A 14556-nucleotide genomic window follows, 5' to 3' on the forward strand; every position below is an offset into this window, starting at 1 on the left:
GATACTACCATATTTCTTCAAAAGCAGATCTACAAAATTCAAAATTTCTTCAAAAGCAAAGATTCTTCAAAATCGTCATATCGCACACCTCTACTCTGAAGCTAAAAAATCGGAGTCTGTGACCATCATACACTACGTGATTCTCTCTGTAATCTGCAGACTGGCTCTGACTTTCCTCAACCAGCGTCGACTTGTTCAGACTGTAAAATTGGACTCATTTTTGTGAAAACCTCATATTCAACCAAAATCGCCTCTTTTTTTTTTTTGTTGCACATCCCGACTCATTTTGCCAGCCCGGCTCACATTAGGGCTGGCCAGTATATCGAGTTTGTACGATATATTCTTTATAAGTGATACGGTATGAAGTAGGGGTTTGCGATATGATGGTTTTTGATCGTGGATGATAAAAATGTCTCCACGATCTGCTTTTGAAGAAATATGGTAGTATCGTGCTACAGCACACATGATCAAATACAGTTCTGGTCTCCGTCTCTATGTATTGTGCAGCAATTTATAAATGAGGCCCAATGTCTTTTCCTGTGGATTTCAGGTCTGTCGCTGCATCATGTGGCGCTTCTCGTCCCTCATCACCATGACCAATTCCCGTGTGTCCCTGGCTCCGTCTGGACTCTGATCGGCACCATCCATGATGATTTATGGGCTGATTCCTCAGGAGTTACACGCGCAGCTCCTGGACCACCAGAACTATCAGAACCGGACCAGCGGCGTGGAGGAGCTGAAGAACATCCTCCTGGAGCTGGATCTCCAGCAGGTCTCCTCCGGCAGCATCGTGGAGTTCATTCAGTTCTTACGCAAGCTCCTGGACGACAGCAACTTCAAGGTGCTGTACGGAGCACTGCAGCTCATCAACCTGCTGATCGAGAAGCTGGACTGCGATGTGGAGCGCTATTATAAGGAGATCGTGGGCGTGACGGTGCGAGCGCTGGGCGACTCGAGAAACGTCACGCGGCACGAGTACATGAACGTCTTCAGGCAGCTGATGAGGATGGTGGGGCCGCAGAAGGTTCTGGATCTGGTGCTGGCTCAGCTCAAGCACAGGAACTCCAGGGTTCGAGAGGACGCCGTCAACATCATCACGGCCGCCATGCTCACGCATCCGCGCAAGGACTTCGACATCCCTGGCCTGTGCGCGGAAGCGGCGCCGGCGCTCGCCGACAGCAAGAAGAAGGTGCGTCACGCGGCTCTGGAGCTCTTCGCCGTCTTTGACTACTGTCTGGACACGGGTAAGAATAGGGGTGGGCGAGATGACCAAAATCCTGTATCATGATATGAGTAATTAAATCATGATTAGGGATGCATTGAATTTTCGACCGCCAAAATTTATCGGCCGAAAATGACATGTTCGGTTTTTGGCCAAAAGTGAAAAACGGATGAAAATTGGAAACGAAAAATGTATATAATAATATATATGGCGTGCCACACCGCCGGCAGTGTTCAGTGCTAGCAGTAGGACTATACATTATTTGGATAATTAGTTTTAAAAAAAAAAGTTATATCTGATTCCGTTACATAGAACTAAAAAACAGATAACTCCGGGTTTTTTTTAATCATGTTTTAGTTAGCTGTATTTTGTAAGTATTTTTGAACCTAATCAAAATAACCCAATATATATATATATATAACCCAAAATAACCCAAATTTTAGTATCATTAAAATTTAGTAAAAAAAAAAAAATAAGTCTTACAAAATTACTTTATATTAAATAGTAAATAATTATTACAAAGCATTTTCGGTTTCAGTTTTCGGCCAAGTGCATCCAGAATTTTTGGTTTCAGCCCATAATTATTATTTCAATGCATCCCTAATCATGATAACATAGAGCTGCTTGATTAATCGTTAGAAGATCTTAATCTCCATTCAAACACTCCAGTCAAACACAATCTAATTTCTGAATGACAGTGTCTGTTAAACCATTGAAAAGAAGTCGTACCAGAATATTCAAACCTGTGTTTGCACTGCCACTGACAGAGAGAGATCAGTGATCATCTTTAGGACAGAAACAGCTTCACAAACAGTCTACACTGTATTATTTCTGTCTTACAGTCATTCATGTTCTCACAGAAATACTGGCATGAAAGTTTATAGTTCGGATATAAACATTAATGTCTATGGTAGCGTTCAAAATCACCTTTTGAAAATAACTGGCACTTCAAATAATGTTTGTGTGGATTGCATTGTTTTGCCACTCGGTGGCGACAACTGGCTTAATGTATTTGTCATCGCAGTGTTTCCTCTGGGATGTTTTCCAGCTGTGGTGGCAGCACTATTTCCCATGGCCACGCCCCCTCCCCACACAAGAATCACATGCACTCAGAACTGAATTCATTATAACTAAAAAAGACAAGTAAATAATAAAATATGAACGAATAAATTAATGACAATCAATAGCACAAACAAAAACAAGATACAAATTAAATTTCTAATACTCTATTCAACTGTAAAATAACCCTGGATAGTGTTCACTGTATAAATAGACTAATGACAGACAGCAGCAGGTTTATTTAGGCTACTGTCTCTTTAAGACCTCATGCAGGGATCTGAAATACTGTTACACAGGGCTCTATGCTTACATCACAGTCCAAAATCTCTACCAGTTGGCAAATCTGTACAGGTTAATTGTGTCTACCGGTATATCGCCCCCCTCTAGGTAAGAAGCAGCCGCTCACGAAGGCTGTGGATCGAATGGAGCTCGCCGGAGACGCCGAGGGCCTGATGGCTGCTGTACAGGCGCGGAGAGCACGGCACATTCTCCCTCGGCTCTCCGCCGACGGCACCGTCGAATATGCACTCGTTCTTCCCAAACCTGGACAGAGACGGACTCCTCAGCTGGGCTCCGGGGCCGATCTGGACTGGGTTCTGAACGGAGGCCGGGTTCACAGCTCTCGCTCAGACGTGGATCTGACGGATAACGCGCCTCAGCAGAGGAGGATGGTGAGCGCCGGGAAAGGGAAGAACAAACTGCCCTGGGAGAGATCGGCCCTCTCTGTGGAGCTTCAGACCAATGGAAAGTCACCTGATCAGGTGAGCGATGACATCAGCTTCATCACACACACACCTGAGATCAGCAGAGCTCTCTGAAACCCTATAAAGCCCCGGCATGACCTCTAAAAACTCTGCGGTCACACTCAATCTCCTCATCTCTTCTGAGTGATAGTTTAGTGTTTTATCCAGTAAAAGCTCTTTTAGTGTAATTGTTCAGCTGCTGCTTCTCGTGTCAAATCTGGACTGATTTTGATCAAGTAAAGGTCAGAATAACTGCAGTCATATCTCCAGATGAACTCTTACTGGACTGAAGCAGCTCAGCTTTACTTGATTCTCCATCAATCATTTTCTAGATAAATCAGTGCGTCTCAAATCTGATCATCAGGATCTTTTGAGGAGCGTTTGTTTCCAGAAGCTTTACTTTCTCTGTTCCTCAGCGGAGGAATGATCTTCATCTCACATCTTCTGAGGAGCGTTTATTTCTTCATCTCTCAATCAGCATTGCATTATATGTTTGGATCATTTACATCTCATCTTACTAAGACATATTACTGGAGATATAGAGCGACGACTGATATTTAGATCATTATATGTCAGTATCTGCTCTACTGTTATAAAGATGTCATTGATTTACATCACAAGCAGCATTTCAGCATATAAATAAATAAAATCGAGCTGTTTTTCATCCATATTCTCACTATATCAGACTGTATGAGCCATAAAAGCCTGACAAATATGATACTCAAAAAAAAAAATAATTCAGACTATTATTAGATATTTAAATTTTTTTTTACATTTTTTATTCATTCAGCTGACGCTTTTATCCAAAGCGACTTACAATTGCTATATATGTCAGAGGTCGCACGCCTCTGGAGCAACTAGGGGTTAAGTGTCTTGCTCAGGGACACATTGGTGTCTCACAGTGGATTCGAACCCGGGTCTCTCACACCAAAGGCATGTGTCTTATCCACTGCGCCATCACCATATTATGCTTTTCAGGGTTAAGTTGCTGTTGAATGATAAGTAATTCCTGCATGTGAAGCTCAGTTGCAGTTGTTAGTGCAGTATTTCAGTAGTGACAAAGACTAACTAGTTTAACTGTGGCTCACTGGATGTGGTGTGTGTGACCGTCAGAACGGCTCTCATGACGTGATTCAGTGTGTGTGTGTGTGTGTGTGATCAGGCTGTGTTTCCTAGCAACACTCACACACTGCAAGACTTCAGATGAGAGACGAACAAACACCAGCAGCACATGGAGACTTGTTTGTTTGACGATGTTTGTCAAATCAGTGTTTGGACAGATTGAAAACTGGCTTGTTTTCCAGTGCTAATATCTAAAGATTCTTAAATCAAGATACAATTACTGGAGAAGCAAAATCAGAGAGGATATAAAGGGAAAACGATCAAGTTAAAACAAGAACAAAATCTGCCAATAGAGTGAGAACAATCAGCTTAATTCAAAGGGAAAATAAGTCGAATTTTTCTGGCTCCATTAGCAGATATGTGTTCTCATTTTAAGCATAAACGCACTTCATTTTGATCAGTTTCTCTTTTTATCTTCAGTCATTGTGAATCTCCAGTGAAAGCATCTTGATTTAAGAATGTTTAGATGTTTGTGCTGGAAAACAAGACAGGGATACTGAGGAAGAGCAGTGCAGTGTCATGCCTGTTGAGTTGATTTTCAAGCATTGTTTCTTCTGTTGAGTGTGTCGATGTGGATCATTGGCTTTCAGTCCTTGAGATCTCGGTGTGATGAAGGTTTCCAATCAAAACGTCCTCCATGCTGAAGACATGATGAATGTATGTTGTTTTGTCTCAGACTGATCTGAAGTTATATGATTATTCCAGCAGGTTAGCAGTGAAGATTCGTCCTCATCCATGAGACTCCGTCAGGACACTGGAGCCAAATACAGTAAGAACGCTCTTCAGTCTTGTCTTGAGTGCAGACGCAGACAGTTTGAGCTCATGAGCCACAGCAGCTCTATTACTCAGAGGCCCATCCATCCTCATGTTGAATTTATTATAAGAAGCCATTGGAGAGCTAGAATTGATTTTATTAAGGCATCAATAACCCTTACCAATAAAACAGTGATAGTAACATTAATGTAATCCACTGAAGTCATCCGGTGAAGGCTCAGATAACTGTAGTGTCTTCTGTTCTGGTCCAGGTCCATCAGAACCTTTCCTGTCTCCAGGCCGGACCCGCAGGTCTCTGGGTCGACTGCGCCGCAGCGGGAGTTTGGACTCAGATCCAGACATGTTCAAAGCAGCCAATCCCTCTGAGTCTGAGAAAGGTGACGCCACTGATCGTTCAGACTGGGTTGTGCTGAAGCCAGCTTTTATAAATATGTTCAGATGACAGTTTAATGGGATTTTATTAAAGATTTCTCTGCAAAGTTGGTGGCACAGCTTGGGAAACATAATGAATTAGAACCAGTGGTACTTTACCATTATTCATTTATTATTAGAGTTTTTATTAATATTTTCATTTAACTTTTATTTTTACATTATCTTTTTTAATTTTAGTTAAACATTTTTACAGTTTAGTAATTTTTATATTAATATTTTATATAAATAATTCCATCCATCCATCTTCTTCCGCTTATCCGGGGCCGGGTCGCGGGGGCAGCAGTCTAAGCAGGGATGCCCAGACTTCTCTCTCCCTAGACACTTCCTCCAGCTCTTCCGGGGGGACACCGAGGCGTTCCCAGGCCAGCCGGGAGACATAGTCTCTCCAGCGTGTCCTAGGTCTTCCCCGGGGTCTCCTCCCAGTGGGACGCGCCCGGAACACCTTCCCGGGAAGGCGTCCAGGAGGCATCCGGAACAGATGCCCGAGCCACCTCAGCTGACCCCTCTCAATGTGAAGGAGCAGCGGCTCTACTCTGAGCTCCTCCCGAGTGACCGAGCTTCTCACCCTATCTCTAAGGGATCGCCCAGCCACCCTGCGGAGAAAGCTCATTTCAGCCGCCTGTATCCGGGATCTTGTCCTTTCGGTCATGACCCAAAGCTCATGACCATAGGTGAGAGTAGGAACGTAGATTGACCGGTAAATCGAGAGCTTCGCCTTGCGGCTCAGCTCCTTCTTCACCACGACAGACCGGTACATCGACCGCATTACTGCAGAAGATGCACCGATCCGTCTGTCAATCTCCCGTTCCATCCTTCCCTCACTCGTGAACAAAACCCCAAGATACTTAAACTCCTCCACTTGAGGTAGGAACTCTCCACCAACCTGAAGTGGGCAAACCACCCTTTTCCGACTGAGGACCATGGCCTCGGATTTGGAGGTGCTGATTCTCATCCCAGCCGCTTCACACTCAGCTGCAAACCGTCCCAGTGCCTGCTGAAGGTCCTGGCCCGATGAAGCCAACACGACAACGTCATCTGCAAAAAGCAGAGACGAAATCGTGTGGTCACCAAACCTGACACCCTCCGGCCCCTGGCTGCGCCTAGAAATTCTGTCCATAAAACTCATGAACAGAACCGGCGACAAAGGGCAGCCCTGCCGGAGTCCAACATGCACCGGGAACAAGTCTGACTTACTGCCGGCAATGCGAACCAAGCTCCTGCTTCGGTCATACAGGGACCGGACAGCCCTTAGTAAAGGACCCCGGACCCCATACTCCCGGAGCACCCTCCACAGGCCGCCGCGAGGGACACAGTCGAATGCCTTCTCCAAATCCACAAAACACATGTGGACTGGTTGGGCAAACTCCCATGAACCCTCCAGCACCCTGTAGAGGGTATAGAGCTGGTCCAGTGTTCCACGGCCCGGACGAAAACCACACTGTTCCTCCTGAATCCGAGGTTCTACTATCGGCCGTATTCTCCTCTCCAGTACCCTGGCATAGACTTTCCCAGGGAGGCTGAGAAGTGTGATCCCCCTGTAGTTGGAACACACCCTCCGGTCCCCCTTCTTAAAAAGAGGGACCACCACCCCGGTCTGCCACCCCAGAGGCACTGTCCCCGACCGCCACGCGATGCTGCAGAGGCGTGTCATCCAAGACAGCCCCACAACATCCATAGACTTGAGGTACTCAGGGCGGATCTCATCCAACCCCGGTGCCCTGCCACCGAGGAGTTTCTTGACTACCTCGGTGACTTCAGCTTGGGTGATGGACGAGTCCACCTCTGAGCCCTCAGCCTCTGCTTCCTCAATGGAAGACGTGACGGCGGGATTGAGGAGATCCTCAAAGTATTCCTTCCACCGTCCAACGATATCCCCAGTCGAGGTCAGCAGCTCCCCACCTCTACTGTAAACAGCGTTGGTAGGGCACTGCTTCCCCCTCCTGAGGCGCCGGACGGTTTGCCAGAATCTCTTCGAGGCCAGCCGATAGTCCTTCTCCATGGCCTCACCGAACTCCTCCCAGGCCTGAGTTTTTGCCCCCACAACCACCCGGGCTGCAGTTCGCTTGGCCTGTCGGTACCCGTCAGCTGCCTCAGGAGTCCCACAAGCCAGCCAGGCCCGATAGGACTCCTTCTTCAGCTTGACGGCATCCCTTACTTCCGGTGTCCACCACCTGGTTCGGGGATTGCCGCCTCGACAGGCACCGGAGACCTTACGACCACAGCTCCGAGCGGCCGCTTCGACAATGGAGGTGGAGAACATGGTCCACTCGGACTCAATATCTCCAGCCTCCCTCGGGATCCGGTCGAAGCTCTGTCGGAGGTGGGAGTTGAAGATCTCTCTGACAGGAGACTCGGCCAAACGTTCCCAGCAGACCCTCACAGTACGCTTGGGTCTGCCAAGTCTGTCCAGCTTCCTCCCCCGCCATCGGATCCAACTCACCACCAGGTGGTGATCAGTTGACAGCTCCGCCCCTCTCTTTACCCGAGTGTCCAAGACATACGGCCGCAGGTCAGATGAAACGACCACAAAGTCGATCATCGACCTACGGCCTAGGGTGTCCTGGTGCCACGTGCACTGATGGACACCCTTATGCTTGAACATGGTGTTCGTTATGGACAAACTGTAACTAGCACAGAAGTCCAATAACTGAACACCACTCGGGTTCAGATCAGGGGGGCCGTTCCTCCCAATCACGCCCCTCCAGGTGTCACTGTCGCTACCCACGTGGGCATTGAAGTCCCCCAGTAGAACGACGGAGTCCCTGGTTGGAGCACTTTCCAGCACCCCTCCCAGAGACCCCAAGAAGGCCGGGTACTCTGCACTGCCGTTCGGCCCGTAGGCACACACGACAGTGAGAGACCTATCCCCTACCCGTAGGCGCAGGGAAACGACCCTCTCGTTCACCGGGGTGAACTCCAACACATGGCGGCTGAGCTGGGGGGCTATAAGCAAACCCACACCAGCCCGCCGCCTCTCACCATGGGCAACTCCAGAGTGGTGAAGAGTCCATCCTCTCTCGAGGAGTGTGGTTCCAGAGCCCAAGCCGTGCGTAGAGGTGATCCCGACTATCTCTAGTCGGAACCTCTCAACCTCACGCACAATCTCAGGCTCCTTCCCCGCCAGCGAGGTGACATTCCACGTCCCTAGAGCTAGCTTCTGTGTCCAGGGATCGGGTCGTCGAGGCCCCCGCCTTCGACTGCTGCCCGATCCTCTTTGCACCGGCCCCTTACGGTCCCTCCTGTAGGTGGTGAGCCCACGGGAAGGCGGCCCCACGTCGCTCCTTCGGGCTGAGCCCGGCCGGACCCCATGGGGGGAGGCCCGGCCACCAGGCGCTCGCATACGAGCCCCAACCCCGGGCCTGGCTCCAGGGTGGGGCCCCGGCTGCGCCATACCGGGCGACGTCACGGTCCTCTGAATATTGTCCATCATAAAGGGGTTTTTGAACCGCTCTTAGTCTGACCCGTCGCCTAGGACCTGTTTGCCTTGGGAGACCCTACCAGGGGCATATAGCCCCGGACAACATAGCTCCTAGGTTCATTCGGGTACTCAAACCCCTCCACCACGTTAAGGTGGCAGTTCAAGGAGGAGATATAAATAATTTATTTTATATAAAAAATATTTATAATATATATAAATATATATTTTTTTTTCATAGTTAGTAATTTGAGTGCCTCAGCCAGTTAGTTGCCATGGCAACATTTAAAATTTTTGTTCAGTTTAAGGTTTTCATCTGATATGTGACCCTGGACAACAGAACCAGTCATGAGGGTCAATTTTAAAAAATTTAGATTTATAGATCATCTGAGAGCTGAATAAATAATCTTTCCATTGATGTATCACTATGGTTTGTTATGATTGGACAATATTTGGCTGAGATACAACTATTAGAAAATCTGGAATCTGAGGGAGCAAAAAAATCTAAATATTGAGAAAATCTCCTTTAAAGTTGTTCAAATGAAGTTCTTAGCAATGCATATTACTAATCAAAAATGAAGTTTTGAAACTTACAAAATAGCTTCATGGAACATGATCTTTAATTAATATCCTAATGATTTTTGTCATAAAAGAGAAATGTATAATTTTGATCCATACAATGTATTGTTGGCTATTGCTACAAATATACCTGTGCTACTCATGACTGCTTTTGTGCTGCAGGGACAGATATAAATTTAATTTTATTTCAGCAACAACAAAAATGTTAGTTGATGATAACTCTTATGAGGACTAAAGTGTGATATTAAGTCATTGTTTTTGTTTGTCACATTGTCATTTATCACTGAACAGAACATATTGAGTGTGAATATCTTCCACAGGTTTACCCAAGACCAGTCGTTTTCTGTCGGGCAGCGCTGAGCGAACTTTCTCCCTCCCGACTAACTCCACACCTCCGGGCTCGTTTCTGCTGCCCTCGTACCCGCTGACCGCGCTAACAGGGAGTCTGCTGACCCCGACCTTACCGCGCCGAAACCACGCTGACCCCTCGCTGTCCATGTCCAACACGTGGCCCAACAAACGTGACATCAGCCCTCATCGCAGGAGCGACGGCTTTGGTCAGGACACAGGGTTCTTTTTTATATCATTTTCTATTTCAGTATTCACTTTTTAAAAGGAAACATGAATACCCATTTATTATCATTACAGTATGTATTCAATGTTGAATCAAAATATTTATCTATAAAGCTACTTATTTGTAATATTTATTCAGTGCTTTTATCATCTAATACATAATGACTTCAGTTGATAAAATTGATGTGCAATTCATTTTATTAATTCATGTAATTAATTAGATTCAAAATTTGAATTGCTTGACAGCCATAATTATATTACAACATGTCAAAACAGAAAATGTAACAATCATGCATCAGTCATCAGTTTGTCATCTGCTCATTATGGCCATTGAGAAAGAAATTATGTCATGCATTTCCCATGTCATTTCTTCACATGCTGTTCATTAACGAGCCCCTTTGATGATGTCACAGGTGAGGTGAGCTCCAGAAAACGCTCTCCGCTTCCTCCTCGAGCTGTTCGGGCCTCATCCATCCGTCAGAGCAGACCCTCGTCGCAGGACAAACACCTGGACAGAAACCTGCACCTGGATCTGTCGGTCAGCAGCGGCGCAGGAGAGCTGGAGGATGAGCCACCGGACCGTGAGGAGGTGTGTGTGTGAGAGAGAGTGTGAGAGTGTGTGTGTGGGAGTGCGTGTGTGAGAGTGTGTGTGTGAGAGAGTGTGAGAGTGCGAGTGTGAGAGTGCGTGTGTGTGTGTGAGAGAGTGCGTGTGTGAGAGTGTGTGTGTGAGAGAGAGAGTGCGTGTGTGAGAGAGTGAGAGAGTGCGTGTGTGAGAGAGTGCGTGTGTGAGAGAGTGTGTGTGTGAGAGAGTGAGAGTGTGTGAGTGAGAGTGTGTGTGTGAGAGTGCGTGTGTGAGAGAGTGCGTGTGTGAGAGAGTGCGTGTGTGAGAGAGTGCGTGTGTGAGAGAGTGCGTGTGTGAGAGAGTGCGTGTGTGAGAGAGTGCGTGTGTGAGAGAGTGTGAGAGTGCGAGTGTGAGAGTGCGTGTGTGAGAGAGTGTGAGAGTGCGAGTGTGAGAGTGCGTGTGTGTGTGTGAGAGAGTGCGTGTGTGAGAGTGTGTGTGTGAGAGAGAGAGTGCGTGTGTGAGAGAGTGCGTGTGTGAGAGAGTGCGTGTGTGAGAGAGTGCGTGTGTGAGAGAGTGCGTGTGTGAGAGAGTGCGTGTGTGAGAGTGTGTGTGTGAGAGTGCGTGTGTGAGAGTGCGTGTGTGAGAGAGTGCGTGTGTGAGAGAGTGCGTGTGTGAGAGAGTGCGTGTGTGAGAGAGTGCGTGTGTGAGCGAGTGCGTGTGTGAGAGAGTGCGTGTGTGAGAGAGTGCGTGTGAGAGAGTGCGTGTGTGAGAGTGCGCGTGTGAGAGTGCGAGTGTGAGAGTATGTGAGAGTGCGCGTGTGTGAGAGTGCGCGTGTGTGAGAGAGCGCGTGTGAGAGAGAGTGCGTGTGTGAGAGAGAGTGCGTGTGTGAGAGAGAGTGCGTGTGTGAGAGAGTGTGAGAGTGTGTGTGTGAGAGTGCGTGTGTGTGAGAGTGCGTGTGTGTGAGAGTGCGTGTGTGAGAGAGTGCGTGTGTGAGAGAGTGCGTGTGTGAGAGAGTGCGTGTGTGAGAGAGTGCGTGTGTGAGAGAGTGCGTGTGTGAGAGAGTGCGTGTGTGAGAGAGTGCGTGTGTGAGAGAGTGCGTGTGTGAGAGTGCGTGTGTGAGTGCGCGTGTGTGAGAGAGTGCGTGTGTGAGAGTGTGCGTGTGAGAGAGAGTGAGTGTGAGAGTGCGTGTGTGAGAGTGCGTGTGTGAGAGTGCGCGTGTGAGAGAGTGCGCGTGTGAGAGAGTGCGCGTGTGAGAGAGTGCGCGTGTGAGAGAGTGCGCGTGTGAGAGAGTGCGCGTGTGTGAGAGAGAGTGCGTGTGTGAGAGAGAGTGCGTGTGTGAGAGAGAGTGCGTGTGTGAGAGAGTGTGAGAGTGTGTGTGTGTGAGAGTGCTTGTGTGTGAGAGAGTGCGTGTGTGAGAGAGTGCGTTTGTGAGAGAGTGCGTGTGTGAGAGAGTGCGTGTGTGAGAGTGCGCGTGTGTGAGAGAGTGCGTGTGTGAGAGTGTGTGTGTGAGAGAGAGTGCGAGTGTGAGTGTGAGAGTGCGTGTGTGAGAGAGTGTGAGAGTGCGTGTGTGTGTGTGTGTGAGAGTGCGTGTGTGAGAGAGTGTGTGTGTGTGTGTGTGAGAGTGTGAGAGTGCGTGTGTGAGAGAGTGCGTGTGTGAGAGAGTGTGAGAGTGCGTGCGTGTGTGAGAGAGTGCGTGTGTGAGAGAGTGCGTGTGTGAGAGTGTGCGTGTGTGAGAGAGTGCGTGTGTGAGAGTGCGTGTGTGAGAGTGCGTGTGTGAGAGTGCGTGTGTGAGAGAGTGTGAGAGTGCGTGTGTGTGAGAGTGTGTGTGAGAGTGTGTGTGTGCGTGTGTGTGAGAGTGCGTGTGTGTGAGAGTGCGTGTGTGTGAGAGTGCGTGTGTGAGAGAGTGCGAGTGTGAGAGTGTGTGTGTGAGTGCGTGTGTGTGAGAGTGCGTGTGTGTGAGAGTGCGTGTGTGTGAGAGTGCGTGTGTGTGAGAGTGCGTGTGTGAGAGAGTGCGAGTGTGAGAGTGTGTGTGTGTGTGAGAGAGTGTGAGAGTGCGTGTGTGTGTGCGTGCGTGTGTGAGTGCGTGCGTGTGTGAGTGCGTGCGTGAGAGAGTGCGTGTGTGAGAGAGTGCGTGTGTGAGAGAGTGCGTGTGTGAGAGAGTGCGTGTGTGAGAGTGTGCGTGTGTGAGAGAGAGTGCGAGTGTGTGTGTGAGTGTGTGTGTGAGAGTGTGTGTGAGAGAGTGTGACATTGTGTGTGTGAGAGAGAGTGCGAGTGTGTGTGTAAGTGTGTGTGAGTGTGTGTGAGTGTGTGTGAGAGAGTGTGCGTGTGTGTGTGTGAGAGAGAGTGCGAGTGTGTGTGTGTGTGTGTGTGTGTGTGTGTGTGTGTGTGTGTGCTGATTCCAGCAGACTCTGAGGTGTGTGTTCATTCAGATGCTGAACTCTTTGCGCTCGTTGAGGAACAGCGCTGCTAAGAAACGGGCCAAAGTCAGCGCGAGCAGCTCTGAGCCGGATCCAGACAGTCCAGACTCGGCGGTGAAGTTAGAGCTGGTTCCTGATTCTCCGGAGCAGACGTCTCCGTCCGTCAACAGCCCTCTGAGCGAGAGCGGCCTGAGCAGCCTGTACTCGCCCCCGTCGCCCAACGGCACCAAGAGCAGGTCAGTCGCTCTCTCTCCAGTGTAAACCAGTCCAGATCATTCACTCAAACCTACAGGTGGGCAATATACCAATAGACATATACTGACAGAGAGTGTTGTAGTGCTGTGCCCTCACTAACATTTGCAAGTGATTTTAAGCCTTACTGGATTAAACATTCAATCGATTTTAAACCGTTAGCCTTGAAAGAGAATTCAGTTCGGTTTCACAGCTGAAGCACAAACTCATAAAGCTGCTTGTCACTAAAAGCTTGAATACTAAATTGACTTTTGATTTCATTGCACTTAAATGTTCAAATACAAAAATAACAGATTTGTTTTGTTACTGAATTTAATTAGGGCTGTCACGATTCCTTGATTCAATTCAAATAATCGATTTAAAAAAAAAATCCTCGATTGCATTTAGCCTGTGACGAGTAACCTGCAAAATACCGGAAGCGGTGCATTTCATGGACGAGAATCCATTTCTAAGGCAATTGTGTGTTTTTAATTTTATAGCAGCAGTTTGGACAGAACCCTTTTCTATTCTAACATGACAGTGCCTCTGTGTATAAGACAAGGTTCAAAAAAGACATGATTGATTGAGTCAGTGTGGAAGAACTGGACTGGTCTGCAGAAAGCCAAGTCCTGATCCCAGCTGAACACCTCTGGTGTGACTTTATATGCAGACCTTGAACCAAAAACTCATCACCAAACACCAATGACACAATTCCCTAGAATATCATTATATGCTTAAATATTAAGATTTGTACTCATGGAAATTACTAAAGTAGTCAAACCTGTTCATTAGAAGGGGGTGCCAATACTTTTGGCAATAAAGTGTATGTTTGATATAATTTTTTATTTAATCACATTGGAAACAAAACTGGGAATCAAAAAGAATTGGAATCGATAAGCGGAATCGGAATTGATCAAATTCAAACGATACCCAACCCAACCCTACCTGTGATTGAGTTCATGTGCACGCGCGCGTGTGTGTGTGTGTGTGTGTGCGCGTTTTTGACAAATGAGGACATAAATGTGTATAATGAAACAGGTATGACAGGTATTATAAGGAGAAGGTGACTTATGAGGACATTGCCCCATGTCCCCACTTTTCAGAACACTTATAAATCACACAGAGTGAGTTTTTTTGAGAAAGTAGAAATGCACAGTCTCCTGTAAGGGCTAAGTTTAGGTGTAGGTCAATAGCACATACAGTTTGTACAGTATAAAAACCATTACACCTATGGGATGAACCCACTTTTCACAAAAACAAACGTGTGTGTGTGTACAGACACTGTACAGTAGTTTTAATTATCACTTCTGGTTTATTTCTTGACTGTAGCCCTGTGAACTCTGCTGTGAAACCACGAGGGCCAAGACACGTCACAGCAGACGTCAGCGCTCAAGGTGTGTATGTGAAGCACACGAGCACAGCTGCAT

At 47.6% G+C, this 14556-nt stretch overlaps 1 protein-coding gene across 1 annotated transcript in view; it reads left to right on the forward strand.

The window, feature by feature from the left end:
* LOC306886808 (TOG array regulator of axonemal microtubules protein 1-like) overlaps positions 1 to 14556 on the forward strand; it is a gene marked incomplete at its 3' end in the record, with an annotated part of 31500 nt that overhangs the window by 2766 nt on the left and 14178 nt on the right. Inside the window, exons 2-9 of the mRNA XM_079444113.1 lie at positions 551 to 1244; positions 2669 to 3042; positions 4852 to 4915; positions 5172 to 5297; positions 9667 to 9903; positions 10333 to 10508; positions 12911 to 13134; positions 14459 to 14523. Coding sequence (XP_079300239.1) covers positions 647 to 1244; positions 2669 to 3042; positions 4852 to 4915; positions 5172 to 5297; positions 9667 to 9903; positions 10333 to 10508; positions 12911 to 13134; positions 14459 to 14523 — 1864 coding nt within the window. The 5' untranslated portion in view covers positions 551 to 646. The remainder of the gene's footprint in view (positions 1 to 550; positions 1245 to 2668; positions 3043 to 4851; positions 4916 to 5171; positions 5298 to 9666; positions 9904 to 10332; positions 10509 to 12910; positions 13135 to 14458; positions 14524 to 14556) is intronic.

The sequence above is a fragment of the Barbus barbus genome, assembly GCF_936440315.1.
Source record: "Barbus barbus genome assembly, chromosome: 20".
In the NCBI taxonomy this organism is placed as follows: domain Eukaryota; kingdom Metazoa; phylum Chordata; class Actinopteri; order Cypriniformes; family Cyprinidae; genus Barbus; species Barbus barbus.